Source organism: Rhipicephalus microplus, chromosome 1 (genome assembly GCF_043290135.1).
Source record: "Rhipicephalus microplus isolate Deutch F79 chromosome 1, USDA_Rmic, whole genome shotgun sequence".
NCBI classification, from domain to species: Eukaryota; Metazoa; Arthropoda; class Arachnida; order Ixodida; family Ixodidae; genus Rhipicephalus; species Rhipicephalus microplus.
This window is the reverse complement of record NC_134700.1, coordinates 6,101,589-6,126,042: the sequence shown is the minus strand read 5'-3', so window position 1 is coordinate 6,126,042 and position 24,454 is coordinate 6,101,589. Positions and strand designations below refer to the sequence as shown.

General features: G+C 44.8%; 3 protein-coding genes and 1 long non-coding RNA gene across 9 annotated transcripts in view; 2 read left to right on the top strand and 2 right to left on the bottom strand.

Annotated features, from left to right (window-relative positions):
- LOC142767442 (sorting nexin-4-like) overlaps positions 1–24,454 on the top strand; it is a 284,030-nt gene that overhangs the window by 217,336 nt on the left and 42,240 nt on the right. For 5 of the 6 annotated variants that reach the window (XM_075869125.1, XM_075869115.1, XM_075869139.1 and 2 more), the window contains 2 exons: positions 13,755–13,881; positions 18,717–18,831. In XM_075869125.1, coding sequence (XP_075725240.1) covers positions 13,755–13,881; positions 18,717–18,831 — 242 coding nt within the window. Of the gene's footprint in view, positions 1–13,754; positions 13,907–18,716; positions 18,832–24,454 lie in introns of those variants that run through there. The other variant, XM_075869130.1, reaches the window with a different exon arrangement.
- Positions 139–3,748, top strand: LOC119178203 (uncharacterized). Its single transcript, XM_037429398.2, has 4 exons — positions 139–2,966; positions 3,192–3,380; positions 3,458–3,566; positions 3,632–3,748. Exons 1-4 carry the CDS (start codon positions 1,736–1,738, stop codon positions 3,702–3,704), a joined length of 1,602 nt encoding a protein of 533 aa, XP_037285295.2. The 5' UTR covers positions 139–1,735; the 3' UTR covers positions 3,705–3,748.
- Positions 11,265–12,476, bottom strand: LOC142767469 (uncharacterized). The gene is made up of 2 exons (XM_075869203.1): positions 12,144–12,476; positions 11,265–12,015 (listed from the first exon to the last, which is right to left on the bottom strand). Exons 1-2 carry the CDS (start codon positions 12,280–12,282, stop codon positions 11,711–11,713), a joined length of 444 nt encoding a protein of 147 aa, XP_075725318.1. The 5' UTR covers positions 12,283–12,476; the 3' UTR covers positions 11,265–11,710.
- Positions 12,498–16,721, bottom strand: LOC142767494 (uncharacterized). The gene is made up of 2 exons (XR_012884922.1): positions 16,637–16,721; positions 12,498–13,904 (listed from the first exon to the last, which is right to left on the bottom strand). It is a non-coding gene; the product is annotated as an uncharacterized LOC142767494 (long non-coding RNA).

The following is a 24,454-nucleotide window of genomic DNA, read 5'->3' as shown; positions in this document are numbered from 1 at the left end:
GTTGCGCCTGTCTCATGGATGGCTTGTCCCGTCATCATTACTTTCTTGACACATGAACCAAGCTAAGTGACCGAAAATGTCAATGCGGATATGCGCAGCCGTGCCGAGTAGTACATGTCATTTCTGAAGGGGGGAGGCTACTCTGGAGACCGAACTTTTTTATTTTTTAAGATATCTGGATGAAACTTTCAGGGGTTGTTCACTACAATAAAACTAGCACAACTGCTAAGTTTCACGAAGCTGTGTTTCCTAGTTCCAGAGTTATTGAGGTTTAACTGGGTGCTTCACATGGGTGCCTGAGGAAGAGTCGTGAGAAATCCCAGGACATAGTAGAAAGCTGAAATTCATTGTGGTCATTCCTTGATAGCTATCCCAGGGCGCTACAAAGCCGTTTTTTTTAATTCCCCCCCCCCCCAAAATTTTCACGCAACTTTGAATTTGATGTAACCAGTAATGACCAGATTTATCAAAAATTAATTGTTTATTATAAATTAACAGCACCAATTTTCAAAAAAAGGAGCTTGTTACGCCCTTGCAAGGTCATTCAGGAACAGAATAAAAAAAACGGCACACAAATCTGATGAACGGTTTTCGAGTTCTTGCTTTCCTCAGCACCACAACTAGCAAAAAAATCCGTTCTGAGAAAACAGGCCGAGAAAGTTCAAAACACGTGTTTTCTTCAAAAAGCTCCAGCACAGTAACTAGAAGTGTCCTGGCGCACTCTTTTCTTCTTTTGCCTGGCCTCCATCTTCTCTTGGTGTCTTTTAGAATTCTTTTTTAGGCGTAAAGCGTCTTTTTCACGAGCTCGCTGGATGGCCAGATGACCTGGTTGAAGTCCAATGGAGTCCGATATCACTTGGGTTGCTTTGCAGCAGCCGGCATTGTAGCGCAGCACTGCTTCATGCAGTGCTGTTTCTACCGCGATCAAGGATGAGTGTTGTTCCTTCGGCATCAGAGACCACAGAATGGAGTGGAATGATTCTGATGCATTTTGCGTCTTCGCTCCCAGGCAGCACTGAAGAAGCGACTTTTGTGACAGTCTTTCGTAGATGGGCAGCATAGCTGCAGCGACATAGTCCGGTAGGCTGTGTTTATGTTTTGGCTGTGGCTCACGCTTTGCCTCTGCAGCTCTATGGCGGCACCACGATTAAGCCCCCTCTGGGCAAAGTTCATGGTGAGGGTCCTGGTCAGTCGATGTGACGTGGTGATATGTTGCCATCACTGCACGCTGCATGGCTGTTAGGTCAGTTGAATTGTTTCTCAGGGCCCAACCATAATATCCTGTCAGCTTTTCAATGAGGGCTTTAGTCAGCTTCCCCTTCCCACTCAGTGGCTTATCACTTTTCTGCACAATGTTTCGAAGAGCACTTCCAATCCTTTTCTGAACATGGTTCAGACATTCTTCTTTTACAATTGGCACTAGCCCGTACACATTCTCTTCTGTGAGGGCAGCGAGGGTACGGCTGTCTCCGTCGGACACAAGAGTGGTGTACCGCAGGCCATGCTTGGATACAGACCGCCCAAATAGTCAAGCCTGCCTCCACTTCCATGCTTCTCGATTTTGCGTCTGTGTTTTTCTGGCAAATGTGGTGCTTCTGCCAGCTTTCGTATGCTGCATCTCCAGGTTTGGGCCCTGCTTGGCATCCAAGGCAGTGGTTTGAAAGAACTACAGCATCCAAGATGAGACCTGTAAAGAAGTCAATTACCGACCCCACTCCGATGTGTGACCCTGCTTATGCCATGTGCCATCGTACACTACGGTGATGTCCTTGCAGAAGCTGGGGTCCATTTCTTTATATGTTTTGATCACTGCTGTGGCAGAATCAGCATAAAACTTCTCCAAAGCGGTGGCCTCTGGCTTCCTGAACGTCTCTTTCAAGTGCTTTTGAAACGTCTTGTGGTGAAGACCTCTGTAAAAGACGTTCATGATGCTGTAAGGAAACTGCTAGATTTATCAAGCAGTATTGAAAGAAAGTCGGCCCACTCAGCAACATTGCTGAAGACATGCATCTTCTACAACCATTCTAGCAATAATAAAATTGAAGAGGCATGTGCTAAAGTGCTGACCCCGTTTGCTTGTGGAGTAATTAGAAAGCAGTTCAGCAAACTTGCAGAAAATGATATTGAAGTGAAGAAAACAAAAGAAAAATTGTACCATGTTACATTTTCAAATGGAGAAAGGTGGCATGATATTTCCATTGAAAGTCACTCGTGCAGCTGCACCTTCTCTTCCAAAATGGGGTTGCCTTGCCGGCACTTGTTGGCCGTGTACGTCAAATACGACATTGAGCCCGACTTGGACAAAGCAGTACGAAGCCGCTGGTTCAAACGGTACCAGGCCGCATTCTTGCCAAATCAGCAAGCCGCTGCTGAGAACAGCACCCCCACAGACCAACTCCGAATACTTTCGATGCCTGGCCCAAATTTTGAAAAAATGAACCGTAATCAGCGATACAATTTTGCTATGCGGACACTCAAGTCACTTGCTGACACGTTGGCCGATTGTCAACCTGGTATCTTTGCACAACGACTCGGGTTCTTGGAGGATTTGAATAGCACTTGGCTCAAAGGAGGTGAAGAGAACAAAAGGGACTGCTCTATAAATTTAGCCACCAGCAGTAACAGTGAGTGTGACACACAAGCAGCTGAAAATCCTCATAGTCAAGCCGTTGAAGTGGAAAACATGCAGAAGAAACCTGAGGAAGCTGAAAATTCGGGTCAAGCCATTGAGCTGGAAAACATGCAGGAGAAAGCTGAAGAACCCGACAATCCTGGTCAACCCGTTGTAGTAAAAAACGTGCAGGAGAAAGCTGAGGAAACAGGGAAAAGCTGTCCAATAAAGCTTCCAGTGGTGAAAAGCAGAGGACGTCCTGCCAAGCGCATTCGCCAAAGAACAATGAAGAGGAAGAGACAAGGAGAAGGTCCTGTGCCTTTCAAGGATTTATCTCCGAGGTCTCAAGAAAAGTGTAAGAAAATATGCCTTTTGCAAGCGTTCTGGAAGTGTGCAATCATTACTTGCTTGGAATGGAACAGAAAACGTTTCTAGTGATGATTTTTTGTCAGATGCATAATTTTTAAGAACTTTTAAACATGCACTAGCTTTGTCCCTCAAGAAAGGTTAATCTGAGGAAATGTTCTTTATTGGCATGGCTTGTCATGCTTGTGCATTATGTGCTGGATATTTTTTTCAGTGATCCTAACTGGCATTGCTGGCCAGGAGGCTGCAGCACGTGTTTTGAATGAAGGGGGAATTCTCGATGAGAGTGATATTGAAGTGCGCCCCGAGGAGTTGGCGAGCGCCCTCCTAGACCACCGGGTATCATTGCCAAAGCTGAAGAAATACTTCACCGCAGAGGCATGGCTGTTGCTCTCATCATCCCGTAAGAACCTATCTCTTTCTGGTCGTTTATCATTGTTTTGTGACTGCCATGCATGAGCAACTGTTCCTTGTCTGCAGTTGCTGTGAAAAAAAAAGGAGACATATGGAGCTGTGCACAATGCAAGAAAAAGGATGATGGCGAAATAAAAATCGTTTTGTGTGATCAGTGCTTGGAATGGTTTCACTGGTAAGTATAGGATGGCATAAGGTCATAATTTATGCTCTTACATGCTTTTCTCCATTATATTACAGGCCGTGTGCTTCAGTGAAGAAGGAGGACCTAAAGCGTCACTGGTTCTGTATGAAGTGTTGCAGTCACACATAGATACTTCCTGGAGCAATAAACGCATGCTTTTTTTTCTCTTTGCACTTATGCTGTTTTGTTTTGCTGCTGAATAGACGGTAGGCAGTCTTCGGTAGTGCAGTGCCTTGTCAGCTCGAAACTGCAGTACTGCTACGGGTCCGTCCGCTCTGTTGCAAAAGTTCAGGAGAGCTTAGTATATCTCATACGCCCCCGCGCATGAGATGAGGGAATCGCGAGAGACCAAGGTGACTGAAGTGTTTGACGCATGTTGCGTCCTGTCTATTTCAGTTCTCACCCAGGAAGCACATCAGCGTTAGGTTACTTTTTTTGTGTAGCGTGAAAGTTTAAATAGGGAGACCCTGAGAAAAAGGGAAGGGGGGGTAATTTGACACAGCAGGATGAGAAATTTACTACAGTAAATTATTTCTAAACTTTTATATCTTGTCATCTATGAAACAGGGAAATAGAGTAACTGATACAAGTGTAAGTTGAAATACATGTAACTGTAATATGCTCCAACATGAAACTGTTTCGACGGTGAGGACAGCCAGCGTGTGAACAGCGCGGCTAGCTGACTTTTTCTGAAGCTCGGAGTGCTTGCTGCCAACACATGCTCAAACAGGATGGCCAGATGTATATGAACTGAAGGCACTGCTGAACAATAATAGGGTGTTCACCCTATTAGCGTTGTCAAAGACCTCCATTTCCACTGCAAGCTGGTTTCTTCCAACGAGGACAACTTTTCATGGCAATGAAGGGAAAGCTACGGGGGCGGAGCTTCTGCACATGTACAGCCGCCCAAATCTTTTTAACTATCGTGCGCGAACGCCGACTTTGTGCGTTAGCGCCGTACGACGGAGCCAAGTTGCAAACGGCGAGAGTAAGCGCAGTCCCATGACGCGCGCACATGGGCCTATCGTCTGCTCGGCTGTTCCTTCGTGAGAACGTCACCCTGCATTAACTTAGTTCAGAAGAACAGGCAGCGCGTCTGGCTCGTATCTTAATATTCCGAAGATTAGCAAGCAACCGAGAAAATGAAATCCGCAGATACGTCACACGCCCCCGCGCATGAGATAAGCTGACAAATGTGGATCGTTCATTTGTTATCTGGCGACGCAAACGCTTTTTTTTTTAAGTTTTCTCTCGCCCTATTTGGAACATGGCTCCGTCGTATGGCGTTGACGCACAAAAAGGTCGGCGCTCGCGCACGAGATTTGGATAGTTATAGATTTGGGAGTCTGTACATCTCACTAGTGTGTGCTGCGTCCTGTCTCAAAGAGGGCTACATGTAGAAAATAAAAGAGTTGTTCTGATAACTTACCTAGAAATACGGTGGCATTTGCGGGACTACATTATTTACGATAGGATACGCGCGATTTGACCCTGCAGCCTTCGCTTCAATGCCAAGAAAAAGTTGTCCGCGAGTATAGTGGTCTACCCCATTGAAAACTGCTGCTCTTTGCATGCGCAATTACGTGCAGACCGATAAGGTGAGCAAGGTGCAGCACACGCTCTCGTTTGCATTAAAACATCGTACTGTTCACAGCTGTAGGGCCCGTTACTTTGGCAACATCCACTAAACAGTTGTCACACGCGCGGCGACCGAACAGACACGCGCAGACTACTCGGAAGCATGCATCGGTAGTCCGATCCGGAAGGTTTCAGCAACTGCCGCGTGGCGCGTCAGTCGCGTCGTGCGTATACACGCTTCCGCCAAGACCCACGACGTCGTGCGTATAGAGTCGGTCATTTGCTTTATAGCCATTATGGCGCGGACATTTACATCGAAGGCCTGCGTGTCCTTTTTGCGGGGTGATGTCCATAATTTATCGACGGTGCCACAAGAGGCGCACACGACTTCAAGTTTTGTTGCAAAACCAAGCTTGGTGCTCTCTCGGACAGTCATAGCACCTTTCAAACATTCTTTGCACACTGTGCGGCTGAGCACGACGTTAAAGATGTTCATTTGAACGAGCGAAAAATGTTCGCCCTCACTTGTCACTGCAGGTGCAAGAGCCGGCTGCATCAGTTGAAATTTCCTCTGCGTCGCCGGCGTAGACTCGAGTTCAGCGCGAACGGCGTCACGACGTTTCGCATTCGCATCGATTTCTTCCTTCGTTAGGAAACGCGTCCGCAGCGACGGTCCACTCACGCTCGATGGCGGCACCGATTCAGACGAAGTGCTGGGTCCGGCGATATCAGAAGCACTCGGTGTCACACTGGATGGCATCGATTCGGAGCACGTGTCGAGCCCGGCGATCTCGGAAACACTCGGTGCTTTTGCGGCTCCAGCCACACTCGATGTGTCGGATTCTCGACTGGCGACAGCCGACAACACAGTTCCGTCGCTGCAAGCGTCTACGCAGTCGGCACCTGCAGCAGAATAGCGGAATTTCAATGATCGTACAAGCCGCATAGCGCGCCTCCGCGCACCGGACTTCCGCACTGACTCCGGCTTCGTTGCCGGCATCGCCCGCAACAACAAAGACGAAAGGCACAGAACTAGTGCAAAAAGAAAAAAAAAAACGAGAGAAAATGATCGAAAAGATAGCACAAGGCGAAGCGCGGCTCGTAAGCAGACGTCTGTCGAGGCGGACGGAGCAGAGAGCAACAACGAAGCGAGCGCGCTGGACGCGCCATCGAGAGGAGCGACCGCCCCCGCTGCTGCACAGCAGCCAATGGCGGGCACGCTTTCTCCCGCGAGATACGAATGCGCTGCTCTAGCCAATCAGCGTTTCGCATCGCATTGTGGGAAAACGCCAATAGCGTCTCAACTGTGCTGCCGACGCCATTTTGCAAGGCGGCGAACGAGAGAGAAAGAATTCACGGTCAAAACAACACCAAGATGGCGCGGGACGACTGCATGGTCCGGGAATTTTTTTTTGCACTTTGTGGTTGAATTAGGTGCTGATAATTACAGAATAAGTAGTTTATGAGACATACAACCCAGAAATGTGGTTTTTCAAAAACCGACTTTTTCGCGATTTTTCGGTTTTCAAGGGCCGCGTCCCCCTGAAATAAAGTGTAGGTAAAAAAACCACATTGCTCCAAAATCTTACCGACCTGAAAACTGCATGCACGATTTCATGAGCATGCTGAAGAGAGATCAAGGCGTGCTGATGAGCATGGGATTATCATGTCACATGAAGGCAGTGCCGTTTTAATGCAGGCTTATATGTACATTTTTATGGAGTAATATCTTTTACTATAAAGAAGCGAACAATATTTCTATACCAACAAGAAAATTGGTGACCATGTGCACCACTCTACGACAGAATAATTTAAGTTCTTGCCACCAGAGGCACCTTAGGCCATTTTTTGCGATTTTTAATGAAGAAATAAAAAAATATATAAATCCACTTCTCACGAGAAAAACAGGGTTGGTTTGGGTCACTATGAGGGGCAATCTTTTCATCTAGGTAGTCATTTTGGGGTCAGTTGTTGTTCCTTTTCAAGGGACTGTCTGCCGTTCTTCACTGTTTTTCTATTTTGCATTGCAATAAGAAGCATACCATCTGAAGTGTCCAACCTTGTAGCAGCTTCATTGGAAAGTGTGTTGAAATTTTTAAAACAGATTTCTTTTCTATCTGCATTCGGTCTCATTCCATTTTTGGGATGAATACCCATAAGACTGGTCAGTGGAAGCAATGACAAATGTACCGCTAGTGAAAGTCGAAAACTTAAACCGCGTGCAGTTTTTACAGGCTTCATCAGATTTTCTTTATTAATAAAACAAATACCTTAGTAGTCATTTAAGGCACACAGACATCTATTGTTCTTATGAGGGGCGACAGACGCAGTGCTTGTGTTTCTTCGCCATTTGCAGGCAGGAATGCAGGCAAGCGAACACATCGTCAGTAGCGCCATCGGGCACCTCTTTGAATGCCTAAGAGAAAAAGAAAAAAATACTCTCTGGTGCAACCTAAAGCTGCTTCAAGTGCGTAAAATACAATTTCAAGTTATAAATATTTGTTTTTAAGTAAAATTAGTTTACCTGCACGGATTACGTGTCCTGCCAGTAGATGGAACCACATTGCTGTTGGGTGGCACTAGTGGTCATTCTTTAGGAATCTTCGATTTGGCTTGCACTAGTTCAGAAAAGTGCAGGTGCAGAAAAAGCGGTGCCAAGCGGTGCAGTGAGCGTGCAGCGCCGGTCGAGCAAGTGCAGGTGCAGCCTCAACCACGCCTCGGCACTAGCCGACACTAGCGCGCGACGGCTACAGCCAAAACGAAGGCGTGAGTTGACGTGAGTGCAGGCCGGAGAACACCTTGTAGTGTAAGCCTAAAATAGCCGCCTCCGCCGCCTTGTCCGATCAATACACGGCCGTGATGGCACTTCTTGTGACTGCGATGGAATTGCTGGACTCGAGCAGCGACGACGATTCCGTCAGCGGTGCCGTTTGCAGTGACTGCGACGATGAGTACGACGATGCGTGCATCTTGGTCGCGTGCGCGTTGGTGCGCGACGATGCCAACCGTGTACCCGGGTACGAAAGCATTATCGGCAGGTACCATGAGTATGAATTCAAGCGCCTCTTCAGGCTGTCCAGGGAGACTTTTGATAGTTTCAGGGCCAAGTTCAAGACTTCAGCCTTCTACCCAAGGGCAGTGCAAGGCCGCCAACAAATCAGTGCCGAAAAAACATGCCTCATAGCGCTTGTGTACCTAGGCTCACAAATATCTATGTACGCCATAGGCGACAAATTCGATGTTACCGAGTCGTCTGTTCATGTTTGTGTGACACGGGTCGTTCACTTCTTACACGCTATTAGCGATGAGATAATTTGCTGGCCTAGTAGCGCGGAAGTGACCCGCATAAAGAACGGCTTCCTCGCCAAAAGTAAAGGCAAGGGCCCAAGAAACACCATCGGCTGTATCGATGGATCACACATCGGGATACTCACTCCAAGCGAATCTACGCAGTCTTACTTCAACCGGAAAAAGTGGCCTTCGATAATCCTGCAAGGAATCTGCGACGACAGGAACAAGTTGCTGAACGTGTTTATTGGGTTTCCAGGTTCGGTTCACGACGCCCGTGTCCTGAGGGAGAGCCCCTTCTTTGCACGCGCAATTCAGGAATGTGAAGACAATTATATACTGGGTGACAGTGCATATCCACTGATGCCATGGCTCATGACCCCATTCAAGGACAATGGAAGTTCTTTTCCTACGTGGAAAAAGAGCTTCAATAAACGACACAGTCAACAACGAGTGCTTATTGAGAACACCTTCGGCCTGCTTAAACAGCGTTTTAGGAGGCTCTACCTTGTTGATGCAAAAAGTGTGCAACAGTGCTGCTATATAGTTATGGCTGCGTGTGTGCTACACAACATGTGCAACGATGAAAGGGACTTCCTTGAGGAACTTGCAACGCTTCCCCAAGAAGAAGATGTGGGCAATGATGAAAGTGAAGGAGATTTTGATTGCAGTCTGCCAGGCTACAGTCAGTCTCTGCGAGAGTTCATTGCAAAGGAACAGTGCTAGAAGTTCATCTTTGCTTCGCGATTTATTCAGTGTGCAAATGTTTTGCGAAGTGGGGTGCCGCGTCTAGAAGCAATGTTTTTTTTTAACAAATTAGATGGAGTAGACACTGCTAGTGTTATAAAAGTTTATTGCCCATATTATAACCCGTCCTTATTTGAGAGTACGTCGATCAACCGATCGAATCGCTGCATGCGCTCATCATGCCGCTTTGCCTTTGCCTCTTCCCATTTTTTTCTTTCCTCCAGTTGTTTCACTGCTGCCTCCTCTTGCTTAGCTCTCGAAGCTTGCATTTTTTCTAATGCCTCCAAGAGCGGCGTGACTTGGGACCTACTCTGGCGCTTCCTTTTTGGCGTTGTGCTGCTCCGAACTTTGGATGCTGTGTTGCACTCGACTGGGACTGCTGCATCTTGAGGTGCTTCAGTGATGCTGGTGCTGTTGAAAGTAATTGTACAGGTGCCATGTCATTTCCAGGCTACAGCACAAATTAAGTAATTTTTACTTACTCTGGACTTGCACTAGGCAGGATTGTTTTTCCAGGCTCCAAGAGCAGCCTTGGATTTACACTATGTTCTTTTTCCAAGACTTCTGCCAGCTCTCTGTAATAGACACTATGAGAATCACTGAAGATATGAAGACACAATCGTAACTTACTCTTCATATTCACAGTTCACACGGTGGTGACCTGAAGAATTGTTGTCTTTTTTTGACTTTTTATATGCTCTGTCCAGCGACTTCCATTTGTTTTCCACTTGTGTGGCAGTCACGTTGCACAAGAACTCCGTATTGATGGCCTCAGCCAACTTCTTCCACAGAAGCCTTCTTGTGCTAAACAAAAAAGCAAAGCACAGTTAGTAGGAAAGAAGGAAGCGACGTAACGTGACCCAAGTCTTGCAGTAGCACATGAACCTTTCCTTAGTACTTCATATGTGTAGCTTTCAGGGATAATTGCTAGGGATGTTCGATTATTCGAAAATTTTGGATAATGAATCAAACAGCACTGTATTCGGTTCCTAAGTCGAATCGAATTGCACATATTCTAAGTAACAAATATTCTTTTAATAATCGGCACTGGCGGGAGAACCCCAAAACAACGAAACAGCTACAAGTCATTCTTTCAATCCCTAATGTGACCTGTACGCAGCCCAAGCTTTTGCAAGACTACCTACACTATATTGATTGTCGAATGAATGCGCTTCTGAAAGCTCCATTCTTGCTCAATTTTTACTGCACTTTAGCTGTATCGCATTTATCAGCTCCTGTCTTCGTCTTGTAATAACCAAAGGTGGGAACTACGAGTGCTTGCAGCTTCACGACTAGCAACAGATACAAGTTTTGCGTTTGCGTAAATTGTTCTTGCAGATGTAAATTTCAACGCCCATTGTTATCCGCTTTTAGTGCGCAGGCCATGTTGTGATGACGGGTTGATCTGCTCCGTTACATATTTAGTTGTATCTGCAATGTTTGGTTGTAAATTGTTTTGTTTTTGTGTCCCAATTTTATTTAAAGTGAGGTGACAAAGTCTCACGTTGATAACGCTAGTCAATGCCGTAGTTGAACCTACAATTACAAAATGTTACGAATATTCTAGTTCCTGCTGCATACGAGATTACCTTAGTTTTCGTAATTGTGGTATTTTGAGTAGATTCAAACTGACTGTAATGGCCTTTGTCGAAAGTTTGTGACTATTTGTTTCAAATAAAATGTTCTGTTCTAAGGCTGTTTTGAAAATGGTCTACTTACTATTCAAACAGTATTCAATTACTATTTGTATTCTATTTGGTGCCATTACTATTTGACTCTTACTTGATTAGGTTCCGAAATTCACTATTCACACACTTCTGATAACTGCGAACGTTCTTTTTGTGCGGGAAGCATTATGTTGGAGAAGTTGAACATTGTGTAAATCACTCTTTTGGATCATAAAGCTTCACTAAGGAGACAGCCATATTCTAACCTGTCTTTGCATTGTAAAACATGCAGCTGCGCAACCTTGTTTGCTGACACGACGGCGCAGTCTAGGTTCAAAGATAGGGTAGCACGTGTCAAGAAGCATATCTCTTTTAACAATGAGCTGCACCATCTTGAAAAGTGGCAGTGCGAGAGAAATGCGGACAGACAGTGAAGACACAAGGACTGCAGGGCGAGACTTGCTAGAGATGTGCCTCAGAATAACAACATGCAATTCCCTCTAGTGCAAATTCTCAAGGCAGCACTACACTTGCAACATGGCTTGAGCTTGGAGGTGCTGCACCTTTTCGGCAAGACAGCGGTTGTGCAATGCCCAACACAAAAGCACCGTCGCTGTTTTTGAAGATCACTTGACTTAATGAAACATTACGAATGCCTTCGTTGTGTATATATGTGCGTGACTATACATACTGTTTGTGTGTATATGTAAACGTATATGTCACAGTCAGGCGCATAGCCAAAATTTTTTTTCAGTGGGGGGGGGCAGTAAAATGTAAATTGCTGGCAGTAAAATGTAGGCAACAATAACCATCGCCATTGTGAACTTCATGCGCCCTTATCTTGTTGGTGCTTGCCTAGAGTGAAACGGAATAATAAAAAGCTGCAAATAATTTTGGACATAGGATGACATACCGAAGTGCCCTGGTTTTTCCCACCAAGTCCTTCATTTCCGAGTATTTGGCGATGAAGAACCTTGTTTTTCGGGCGCTCCAAAGCTCTTCCACATCTTCAGCCGACGCGGCTGCTGCTGGAAATGCGGCTAAAGCCCCATCGCTGTCAACGTCGCCGTCGCAGGCAGGAGAAGGCGTCGGCGGTTGTGCCGGAGGGGGGTCATTTTCACGATTCCCTGCCATGAACCGCAACGTAACGCGCTTGCCGTCTGCAAGGGCGAAAACCAAGATTAAAAATACCGACATAGCATAAGCAATGCTACGAGGCTGTTTGCTGACCGACTACGACTCCTGGCCGCTAACCACGTTTTTTGGCAATGCATGCAGCCTGACTTACCTGATGCCTCATAGACGTAACCGTTGGCGTCCGTCATAAATGACCCGTCGGGATTGTGAAGTGCCTTAACTTCCTTTTGAACGCCCTGAACAACTATTTGCAACGTCGTCTGCTCTGGCCTTGGGGGGACGCCCGCCATGCTGCACTACTCTGCACCTGCTTTGGAGTGCGTGCACGCCGGTACAGAACTCGTCAGGAACTAGGCTTACACCTAGACAAAACGAGGGAGCCAGTGCAGAGGGTGCGACAGAGGGCGCGCGCTGCTCCGGCAAAACGAGGACGAAGGTGCTGCACCCTTTGAACTGGTTCAGCCGGTGCAGCCAAAACGAAGAGACCATTTGTCAACTTTCAACATCAAATTAAAATTTCTTTTTTTTATTAAACAAAAGCATGCTCGTTGCTGCCGATATGATGAACGGTTTTTGCCCCAGTCAGACAAAAATTTTACGTGTGGTAGAAAGTCCTTTTCAGAAGTGCCTGAGAAGCAATTTCTTGCACACAACTCACTAGAGCTAGCCATTGTGAAATCAAAATAAAAGAAAGCTAAAAAAAATGCATTAATACACAGAAGGAGGTTTGTTAAATCGTTACTAAGTGAGTAGGTACTAGGCCTGCGAGAGCAAAATTTTGGAAGCCTTTAGCACTGTCTGCTCCGAGCGACCGTCTCTTCCATAGGGAAAGCCAGGGCGACAGGGGCGAAAAGGTAGACTCTGTTCACCTTCTTTTTGTCAGCCTTTGTCTCATTGTGTCAAGCATCATTTACAGGCCATAGTGCACTCATGGTTGTTTCGTTAATATGGTGTATGGGATGACATGACACAAATGTATATAAATAAAAAGTCACATATTGTGTGTACAACGAGATGTATTCATACATGACAAACATGATATAGTGAGTGACATGTTGCAGAATGAATGCCTTGATTTTATTCAGAGACCAACAGTGTGGTGTCTGCAGCTCTTAGATAGCTGCCTTGCTTTGAATCATTTCCTGCTTCACATTAATCAATTCCTACAGTGATTATGATCTGCTGGTTTTAGTCAGATCGTTCTCTACTTTAATGCTTTCGTGACTGCCGATGACTATACTTCTTATCAATCAAAAATTGGTCCTGCACGAAACCAGTGAAGATCATACTTGCTTTACTTGTGTTTCTAGCTGCTACTTGCTAGGATGTTTTTGTCTCGGATTTCATTTTATCGCCATTTTTTATTGTATTGCCATGTAGGGAAGGCACCTTCAAGTTATCTCTTTCTAGAAGTTTAGTAAAAGTAAAGTAAAAAAATGGCACCATATTATTCAGAAAAAAAAAAAAAGCTCTAAAAATTGAGTGGGTAAGATTTTCCTGCTATTTTGGCACATTTTCTTTTTTTTTTTTCTTCAGTGGCAAAAGGGCTCAAGCATTGTTTTGTTTGAAAATAGTTTGATATTAAGAATATTTTAATGACCTGAATTCGGATGTAGTTAGGTTTGTATTGCTTTTAGCTGATGGAGTGACTAGTCACAACCGGTATGAACCTTGCCAAGGCAGAACTTGAGTGCCTCCTAATTTATCTGTGCTCTGGGAAATAGTTTTTATCAGTGTGAGACGGTTGCCTTGTCGCAGGCAGTCAGTGGGCAGGGCTTTGTGTCACGCCTGCTGCACTTGTCGTCCACACCTGGACAGAAGACAGAGGCACTGGAGCAGCAGCTGCACAGCCTGGACGCCGAGATTCAAGCAATGGCACGTGAGAAGCAGTGAGTTCCATAGGACAGCACTACTGTAAATAAAAGCAAATTTCGTTTCATTTTGCGGCACGAGAGTCTAATCTGCTACAGAAGAGTTCCTGCCATAATTTTCAGTCTCAAATCAGCTGATTCACATGTTGCTTGTATTATGTCTGTAAAAACATTTATTTTTATATAGAAAATCGAATCCTAATGTCACTAACCGAAATATACAACATTCATTCATTTCCAAACTGAGCTATACCTGGCATGTGCATTACAAACAGACGTTTCTGAAAGCAACCTCCTTGTTGAGTATGCTTCCTGCAACTACACTCGAACTGCGTAGTAACTGTCATATATGCCACGAAAATACTTTGTTATAGCCGAAAATTTATTGTAAACGTATATTCATAGCACTCTATCTATAACAGAGTTATTCTTCGTCATAACCAATTATTCGTTATATCGTGGTCTGAGTGTACCCTGATTTCTGAAACAGCACTTGAAAGTGGTGGCAGAGCACCAAGAAGAGAAGAAGCTGTCTCAAACTACTGAACACTTCATAAAATAATGACAACGGGTGAAAGTATACCTATGTTAAAATCCAGTTTGCTCATCTTCAGAAACTGATTCACAAAATCAAACTGAGTTCCTTATTAAACTATATTACGTAAAGGGTGTAGAAGCATCTGTGAAAAAGAGTGGCAGGATCAAGTCGACTTATAGAAAACTCTGTGTAATGTAAATTTACGTGCAAGCACCCCTCATACAGGGAAAGATAAAGGAAGATTTTGCTCAGTTGCAGACCAAAATTCAAGATGCTGGCAGAGAAGCCTATAAGAATAAGGCAAAATTGTGCTTCTAATAAAAGGCTGTACAGAAAATGCATGAATCTACTATTTTTACTGAACTTGGGGGAACCCTTGTGTGAAATTTCATCTTTTATGAAAAGAGAAGAATGCGTGCCTCAAACTTGAAATCTGAATAGTCAGAATGTAATTCCGAGGCCACACTGTAAAAGTACTGAGAAACCATGCACATTGTATCTAAGGGCTCAGAGCTTAAGTTCCTAGAAGCTGCTGCTGCTGTGACAGGTTGAGAGGAAGGAGCTTGGTCATCGGTGCTTTGCAAATTTTTGGAAATGGGGCTCGGGATTTTTCGATAGAAAACTCTGTTATGTGTGCAACCCAGTGCAAGCAAGCAAATAAGCAATTTTAAAGGACTGTCTACTGTCCTTCATTGCCTTACTGTTTTCTATCGCAATACAATAAGTGTGATAAGACAGATGCTTGGGCTAGTTGGTGACAGTATAAGCGTACTGTCTGAAGTGTTTGCCCTGCAGTGGTTTCGCTGTGAGTTCGCAACATAAGAGTGTGAGCTTGCAACGTACAACAGGATCCGAGACAATCCTTTTTTGCAGACTAGTTGGTTCATACTTGAAAAATTGAATTGCTGCACAAACTGCAGCATTCAATTCAATTTTTCAAGTGGGACCCAAGAATCTGTTCAAGACTATTTTGCAAGCTCAGTGGACATTGTGTGTATGGTAGCCAATGGCACCGCAGACACGTAAGCCTCCCTTTACCCCACATTGTGTCACATTCTGGTTCAATAAACCCATATTCACTGACCAGCTGCCTTTTGGGTGCCATATAAAGAGTTAAAGAAGCCCGGCTATTGCACTCTACAAGGTAGAAGAGCGTCACATTCTTTTCTGATGGTGCTTAATAGAGTAAGCCTCATGCAAACTCGTCTACAGTTTGTGTCCTGGTCAGATATTAAAGAGGAGCCTATTCACGTAAAAAACAATTCACTAACAAATGAAAAAGGCATAATGTGCATGTAGTAGCTATTCTTGACTGGAGGCTTATTGCCATCACACAAGTTTGTAGTGCACAATCATTGCTCTTGCTAACATGCGGGACAAAAACATAAAGAATAATGTTACGTAGAAAGAAACTTGATCTGAAAACCATGTAGCATTTAGGGGAACTAATGGTTATGGGCATAACAGATAGCCAAACAAACAAGTGAAGCCAATATCCTAGTAGATATTGAGAGAAAGAAATGGGCAGCCCGTGTCGTGACTAGGACAGGTAACCAAACGTGACTTTAAGTGACAAAATGTATTCCATGAGATGGACAGCAGGGCCTAGGATTGCAAAGGAGCAAAGATCTGTGTGTGCCACCTCAAATAGTGCGCTTGCACCTAGAACGTACTGCCATTGTTCATTGTTGGTCATTCCAAAAAAAGACGAGGTGTGCAGATACAAGAAAAAAGTCAAGACACCACAGACGTCTTTACCAGCGTCTGTGGTGCCTCTACTTCTTTCTTGCAGTCGTGTCTGCACGCCCTTTCAATGAACACTTGCAACTAGCTCAGCTCTCTCTTATTCTGAGATTGTTGTAATGCACCTCATCAATATCATAGTTCCAGTAATGCTTTTGCAACATGTTGCTATGAAAATCTATAATAATAAACAAATACACTGGCACTATTATGCTACCTCAATTTAAAATACTTTGCAACTTGATGGCATAGAAGTACAACAGCTGCCTCGCAGGCAAGAGGTCCATGGTTCTAATTCCAGTGGACAAAACACCACGTCGTGATTGAATTGTATAAGGACACCAGGGGGGTGGTTGTCTTACTGGTGGACACTGCTGGTAATAAACTCCCTCACCAAAATGCACCAAGAACTGAGGCTTTCGTCAGGCATTTCATCTCTTAGGCAGAGGTTCCTTCTTTGTATGAAAGGAAAATAAACTTCACTTCACTCACCAGAGGACTGGCCACCCTGGCACAGTATTTGGCCACTAGCTCCCTCGTGAATAACCCTCCGTCCTCAGTCCCCAGCAGCTGCAAATCAACAGACCACGACTGGGGTCATACTTGCGAAACAGTGGAAGATGCTAAGAATTTCGATGTCTGGACAAGCTGCCATTGGAATTTGAATTTGGCAAGGTTTAAAGCCAGCACGTTATCTATTGTGTGGCGAGTCCAGCAGTACTATTCGATGAACTAAAGAGGATCCAAGTGTGTCAAAACTGCCGGGAGTGTGCTTTTCTGCCTTTGTAAGTCTCTTACAGGGTTAAGGATAAATCGCCTGGCTGAATTGGCAAAATTCAGTAACTTCTTTAATGGCTGAGGCCAGATTGGGTTCGGGATTTATTTCGGAAGGGTTGATAATGTTGGCCCACAGAGTGAGCATGCGGGCATCAGCACCTGCCGTGTTGTTGCCTACAAGGCCCATATGAGCTGAAGCCCCTATATCCTTCGGCAGCCCCCAATGTAATTGCTATACTTTAAATAATGTGATGCACCAAGTAAGAGACATAGCTCTGTTCAGTATTTCGCTGGCTCCTATCAAGTCTCTAATGATGATGTGCGCGTCCTGGTCTGCGGAAGCTAGCGTGATGGCGACTTACTCCGCGTGTATTATATTTTGTGCTCGAAATGTGACGTTTTGGTGCACAACTGCAGACGTGTAAGAGCCGGAGTCGTCCACGTAAAAGATGCCATGTTTGTTCCCATAGTAGTGGGCCAGTGCCTCTGCCCGTGCAAGGTGCCTGCCACTGTGGTCCATGCTTGCCAGAAAAGGGCACATGCGCAGGGCACATCTTTCCAGTTTAAGGTGCTTTGAGGCTTGTGGAAAACTGTAATGGTTCCGAGGCTTACTTTCAGGAGCTCACTGGTATGCGTGAGTTCATAGGTACAATCGTGAATGGATGTGAATAAAAAAACTATGGGACGCCTCGAGTTGGGCACTGATGGGAAGACGTCTAATGAAGTTGTAAAAGGCAATACGGGGTCGACAAGGTTTCGAGGCAAGGAAAGCTGGAAAAGCAAGATAACGTTCCAAGTAAGGATAAGGATTATAAAGGAAAATGGATGGGCAGAGGTGTTCTGTTATTTGTATAGGAAGAGCACTGACACACAGTGAAGAAAACCAAGTAGGAGGCTCACAAATGTATGTGGCTTTTAGCGATTAGGCAACATGTTAAGCAAGAAGTCAAAGAGGTGGAGATGATTTGCTGAATCTGAGTAGAAGTGATAAAAAAAAGGCTCTGAGCAACTGACAGAAGGGCAAAAATGAAGTAAGGAGAGAGGCATTTTACGATAAATCAAGGGGCAACACGTTACTGTTTGAAGGAAGATCGGGTCTCTTTAAAACACCTAGTTACATTAATCAAAAGAGCCAAGGCATCAGACCAACCTAAAAGAAATATAAAGAGTTCCTTTTTTTGTCAAGCAAGGTGGCACACATGTCGCCACTCTGTTACGATTGGGACGCTCATATCACCCATTCATCTTCAGATTTCTGGGATACATACGTGCTCTTACGTCACTGTTGTGTGGCTGCATATGTAGTCGGGCTAACAGGTGGTGACCCAACGTAGTCTTTGATAGTCGTGTGCATTGATTGCTCTAGTGAGCTATGTGAAGCTATTTAATGTACCCACGCCCCTAAGGTGCTAGTTGAACATGGTTATTTGGGCGATTGAGGACGCGCTTGTACATGTTCCTGTAAATGAGCTCAAGGGCATTCTCGTTAAACTTGCACAGCGTCTAACAAGAACATACTGAGATAAATTCAGTGTTTCACGTCCCCATGGCCTAGAGCAGGCGAGCTGCATCCTTGACGAGCTATGTTGTTATTGGTGTTTATTAACTGACACTGGCAGTTCAAAGCATGAGTGTGCAATTCGTGCATGTGGATCTATATGACATTGCTGTATTGTCTTACCTGAAAGAAAGTCTGGAGCAGGTCGTGTGGAATATTTTGTTTGAGTGTAGGAGCACTTTATAATACTGTTTTTATGCCTGTAATAATGTCGCATCTGATGATTTGCCTTTTCAGGGAATTCTCTGAGAAGGCTTTGGCAGAGGTAGCCAAGTTTCGGGAGCAGAAGGAGCGCGACTTCACCAAAGCACTGACCATATTTGCCAATACCAACATCCGCCTCTGTCGAGAGGTGGGCAGCTTATTATTTAATGCACTTTGTATCTAGGGCCAAGTTCTATATTGAGAGCTATGGGACACCTTCACGGATAAGAATCAGAATAATATGTGGCTTATCCTTCTGTCTAGGAATTGGTATAACATGTAAGTGAAACGTGTCTAAACAGAGGCAAATGAGCATTTATTATGCATTGTTTCACCACAAGGCCGAAGGTATGAATGCTACAGTAACAAATTGTAATGTGACGCGAAAAATGGAAAGCACCTCCAAACTTGCAGCATGCGCCTCAAGCAGAAAGCACGCACGAAATGAGCATACACAAAATCATTATCATCATCATCAGCCTGACTATGTTCACTGCAGGACAAAGACTTCTCCCATGTTCCGCCAGTCAACTCGGTCCTGTGCTTACAGCTGCCACTTTATACCCGCAAACTCATTTGCCCACATAACTTTCTGTCTCCCCTAACCCACTTGCCCTCTCTGGAAATCTAGTCAGTTACCCTTAATAGCCAGCGGTTATCCTGCCTACGCGCTACATGCCCGGCCCGTGCTCATTTCCTTTTTTTGATTTCTTCTATAATATCCTTAACCCAGTTCGTTCCCTGATCCACTCTGCTGTCTTCTTGTCTCTTAAGTTTACAGCTCTCATTTTTCTCTCCATCGCTCGCTGCGATGTCCTCAACTTAAGCTGAACCCTTTCTGTAAACCTTTATGTTTCTGCTCCATAGGTAAGTACCGGCAAAATGCAGCTGCTATATACCTTCCTCTTGAGCGATAGTAGCTATGATGTGAGTCATGATTTGAGAGTGCTTGCTAAATGTGCTCCACGCCATTCTTATTCTTGTAGTTACTTCAGTCTCGTGGTTCGGGTCCGCGGTTATTACCTGTCCTAAGTAGACATGGTCTTTTACAACTTCAAGTGCACTATTACTTATCTCGAAGTGCTGTTCTCTTCCAAGGTTGTTGTACGTTACTTTCGTTTTACATTTTCTGCAGATTAAATTTAAGACCTTCCTTTCTGCGCTTCTTGTCTAATTCAGTAATCATGAGTTGCAGTTTGTCCCCTGAGTCGGGTCTCTTTAAAACACCTAGTTACATTAATCAAAAGAGCCAAGGCATCAGACCAACCTAAAAGAAATATAAAGAGTTCCTTTTTTTGTCAAGCAAGGTGGCACACATGTCGCCACTCTGTTAAGGCTATTGACCATCAATGTAATGTCATTGGTAAAGCGCAGGTTGCTGAGGTACTCTCCTTTAACTCTAATAATTGTTGCAGCTTGACACTGAAAGCATGCTGCTCAGACAGACAGAAAGGCTCATGAAACAAACGCACAAGTATACACAACGCAAGCATGAACAACGATCACAATTCTTCATAAGAGCAGTGTGCTTCTTTTATAAACGTGGCCGCAGCAGCGAGCGATGTGACCTTCGTGTTCTCCTTAACCAATGTAACTTCAAAGCAAACTTGGGTTGGAAGCACAAAAGGTACAAAGTGCCCGAATCATGAGATAAACGCATGCGCATGAGTGACCATGCTCTGTAGAAGCACGCGCATGTCACAACGCATGGAGCGATAACCTTTATAGCTTGCCCAGTGCTTGCTTTTCGCACCATCTTGTTACTAATTACAAAGACGCGCTGAAATTGCGGAGTTCCGAGGATGGTTCATGGTAAATCTAGCATATAAATAGCTCGCCGTTAGCAAGCTGGACAACGTACGCTCTGTGGTCTACTACGCACTGCGAAGCGTGAAGTTGTAAATTCGACTCTTGGCAACAAAACTTTTTTGTTTTTTTGTAATTGTTAGTATTTATTTTATGTCATATATGTGACGTAAATACAAGTGAGCTGTGGTGGACCCCCAGCACAAAACACTTTTGTGTTAAAAAAATGAAGGCAGGGTGTTGACCACTGACTAATGTGCTAGTATGGTTTATTGTCAACAACCCTGTCACAATAATCATCTTCAACTATATGCTCAGCCACCACGAGTTTAATGTAGCACTATAAAAAGCATACTACATGTCTTTTCTTTAATAGGCGCACCATGTTGTCATTCGAGCTACACATTGTGAGAGACTGCTATCAAGTACACGTCAGGAGCCGAGTTCGGTTTCAAGAGCACATGAAATGCAGAGTTTAGTTGCTCAGGCACCAAGAAACCATGCTGCACTAACAGCAATTGTACAGCAAGGTTTTGTTAGGGGACAACCCTAACATCACATTACACGTTCCAACGCCACCCGTTCGAAGGCTGGCCCCGCCGCGGTGGTCCAGTGGCTAAGGTACTCAGCTGCTGACCCGCAGGGCGCGGGTTCGAATCCCGGCTGCGGCGGCTGCATTTCCGATGGAGGCGGAAATGTTGTAGGCCCGTGTGCTCAGATTTGGGTGCACGTTAAAGAACCCCAGGTGGTCTAAATTTCCGGAGCCCTCCACTACGGCGTCTCTCATAATCATATAGTGGTTTTGGGACGTTAAACACCACATATCAATCAATCGTTCGAAGGCTGTCATCGTCTCACCAGGCTACTCTGCACACCCATGCATTGCAAGAGAATCGACACTTTGGCCAGTTAGTTGAGATGCATGGTATAGCTGTTGCTTAAGAGCATAAAGAAGCGCTACGAAGGAGCACAGAACACCAAGAAATAGTGCATGCTTTGAAGGGCACACCCACAGCCAATTCGTGTGTATTCATACATGTGTGTTCACGCATGTGTGTTCATGCATGTGTGTTCAAAAGAAACTGTGCAAGTCAACTAGGCAATGCGTTGCACACAACTAGGCAGGGATATTTGGTTGCATGTGGCAGTATCATATTTTATTGACGTATTAATTTTCACTGAGTGGTACATCACAATACATATCTGAAAAATTGGGCTCTCTAAGAAAAATGACTGTGACTTTGGTCGGCTAGGCCCACTTATGCTCACAAACGCTTGTTATGCTTGTTTACACTCATAGCGTATGCACAGTTTATCAACCAGTATGGCTAGACGAAATTTCCATATTGCGAGCACTCACACCGTCGTTTCGTCAGTTCCTGAAATTATCACCGAAGTCTGAATACGAGGCGTCCATTGCCAAGGTGACCGCTGTCATCTTTTTTGCTTCATCCTCTGAAGCTTAGCTTGTGGAAGTTGCCATTCTTCACTCATTTATGCCCACCATTTACACATTGGTAATCATGTTTCTGCCTTAACTCATTAGCAAGCCAAGCAACATCACAGACTGATGCGACGCAGCTTTCTGTTTTCACCTCAGGCAACTTGCGCACAAAGGAACCAGTGTCCTTACTTCCTCCTTTCATCATGCGACCTTGGCACAATGGCTGAACCAAAGCACTGGTCGATGTGGCAGAAGAAGTGGCGAGTCGCATTGTTAGTCACGTGGAAATCACTTGACTAATCAAGTAATCCTTTCACTTTAAGGGATTTTTGCACTTTTTTACTTTATCCAGGTGGTCAAATTGCCCCTAACCATCTCTGAAGGGTTGTCAGTACATATCAAGAATTTGGTGCTTGCTCAAGCTTTCATTATGATATGGTCAATACATTACAGGAACCACGCTTATGTATGTACTTACTGCCAAAAACAGATTTGAGTCTCATGGCTCTAATAGTTAATGAGGTTTAATGTCTCAAAACCATGATCTGATTACGAGAAACGCTGTAATCGACAGCTCAGGAAATTTCAACCGGCTGGGGTTAATATGGTCCTGAGTTTTCTAAAGATAGACGGGCTTCAAGCATTTTTGCCTCCATCAAAAATGTGGCAGTCACACATCTCGTGTTTAGTACCATCAAAACCAGCAAAAAGGGGAAAAATTACGACTCTCCCACACGATCATGTCGAAAGGCGGAACACGAAGGCTGCGGAGGTGATTCGTCTTGCTTTTACTGGTGTATGTGCATATATTCTGTGCTCCAGTGTAAAATCTCTGCCGTGTTAGTTAAATGCATCATTTTTTGCCACACTCGTTTACGTCGTGCTCGCTCCATTTCTGAGCGCACATGGTTACGTCAATAGTGAGCCTCTTCTGTTCCTGCAGTGGATGGCCGTGCAGCACATTTGGGTTGTTGCTTAATGAAAGCATGTGGTACAGACTCAATCACACTTGCCGGGAGGAGGTCGAGTAGACAGCAATGAACTGCACCCGCATCGCCTACTGGCAGCGATTGAGTTCGAGATTAGTTAGATACAAGTGAAAAAGAAAATGTACAGGTGAACGATACTGCGGGCAGTTTGCACTAAATTGCTCAAAGTTTGGCACAGCGAAGCACGGGCCCTTTCATGCTCGTTCTCCCCGTTGACCAAGACATGCCCGGCTTCGAGATGTGAAGCTTCTTGCTCAGGAGTGTGCACTTTCTTAGGATGCCCCATAACTCAGGTGCAGCCAGGCTGTGCACTGTAGAGGAGAGGTTGCACGCTATGTCTGCATTGATGTGCGTGTTGTAACTACAGCGCATGTGCGGCTTGGCCAGGTGGTGCAGTATGCTGGCGCTAGATAATCTATTTTTTAAGTTTCTCTTATCTTCTTTCTTTCACTTTCATTGATGCTCTCTCTCGTTTTTTTTTTATTTCCTCCTTTCTATTTCTCTGGGCTACGCTTTACTCTCTCCCCTCCTCCTCACCATCACATAATCACTTGCTACATTATACACTATAAGCTGTGCTATGCTTGCTAGCAAGCCTAAATAGCCAAGTGGTTAGGAAGCTTGCGTTTTGATCGTGGGAATGTGGTTTCGAATCCCGCGTAGTGAAGATTTTTTTTTCTCGGCAAGAATTTTTCTCTTTATATCTTTCTCTCTGTACTTCTTCACTCACCCATCAGAGTAATATTACAGGCTGTCATTCTGTAGCCGTGAGTAGCGCAACTTGCCCAAGTTCCATGGCACAATCATATTAGTGTTAATGATGATTGTCGGGCACCATCCTTCACACATTTTATACCAAGGTTATCGGCTATACTGTTAAAGCAAGAAAAAGCATGTTTCCTGTGTTTGTAAGGTCTCAAAACTTTTCTCACTTCTTTCTTTTTTATAAAACGCAGTATTACTCACAATAAATCCAGGTATGCCGAGAATCACTCTAGGAAACAACTATTTGAGAAACAAAAGCCTAGAAAATAGAAACGAATAACTTAGTAATAATGTTAATGTTGTGCCAGAAACACGAACTGGACTAGCAAGACATAATACCATTACTAGTAGGCACACCTGAAGACTAACACATTGAATACTATATAGTTGCTTATGGTGAAAATAAATGTCAATTTTTCCTACTCCCACTGAGTGGGCTTGGCAGCACCTTCTTCGGACGGACGCTCATGCATTTCTGATTTTTCGTCCAGATTGCCCTGTTGCGGGCGGATGCCGCCGTGGGATTTGCAGATATTGCCTCACCGCAAGACAGTACCATCGCGCATGCGCAGGGACAAGGCCTCGATGGAACATCATCATGGGAAGCTACGCCTCAGGTGTTGTGTCGACGCCATGTCGTTCGCAGTGTGACGTCAGCGGACACTGACCAGCTAGGCTATAAAACCAAGGTCCATCTTCAGCGGCCTTTCAGTGGGCTTGGCAGCACCTTCTTCGGACGGACGCTCATGCATTTCTGCTTTTTCGTC

Coding starts and splice junctions, on each gene's coding strand:
- LOC119178203 (XM_037429398.2), top strand. CDS start 1,736: ATGCCATGTGCCATCGTACACTACGGTGATGTCCTTGCAGAAGCTGGG. Junction 2,967..3,191: donor TCCGAGGTCTCAAGAAAAGT/GTAAGAAAATAT, acceptor TATTTTTTTCAG/TGATCCTAACTGGCATTGCT. Junction 3,381..3,457: donor GCTGTTGCTCTCATCATCCC/GTAAGAACCTAT, acceptor CCTTGTCTGCAG/TTGCTGTGAAAAAAAAAGGA.
- LOC142767469 (XM_075869203.1), bottom strand. CDS start 12,282: ATGGCGGGCGTCCCCCCAAGGCCAGAGCAGACGACGTTGCAAATAGTT. Junction 12,016..12,143: donor TTACGTCTATGAGGCATCAG/GTAAGTCAGGCT, acceptor TCGCCCTTGCAG/ACGGCAAGCGCGTTACGTTG.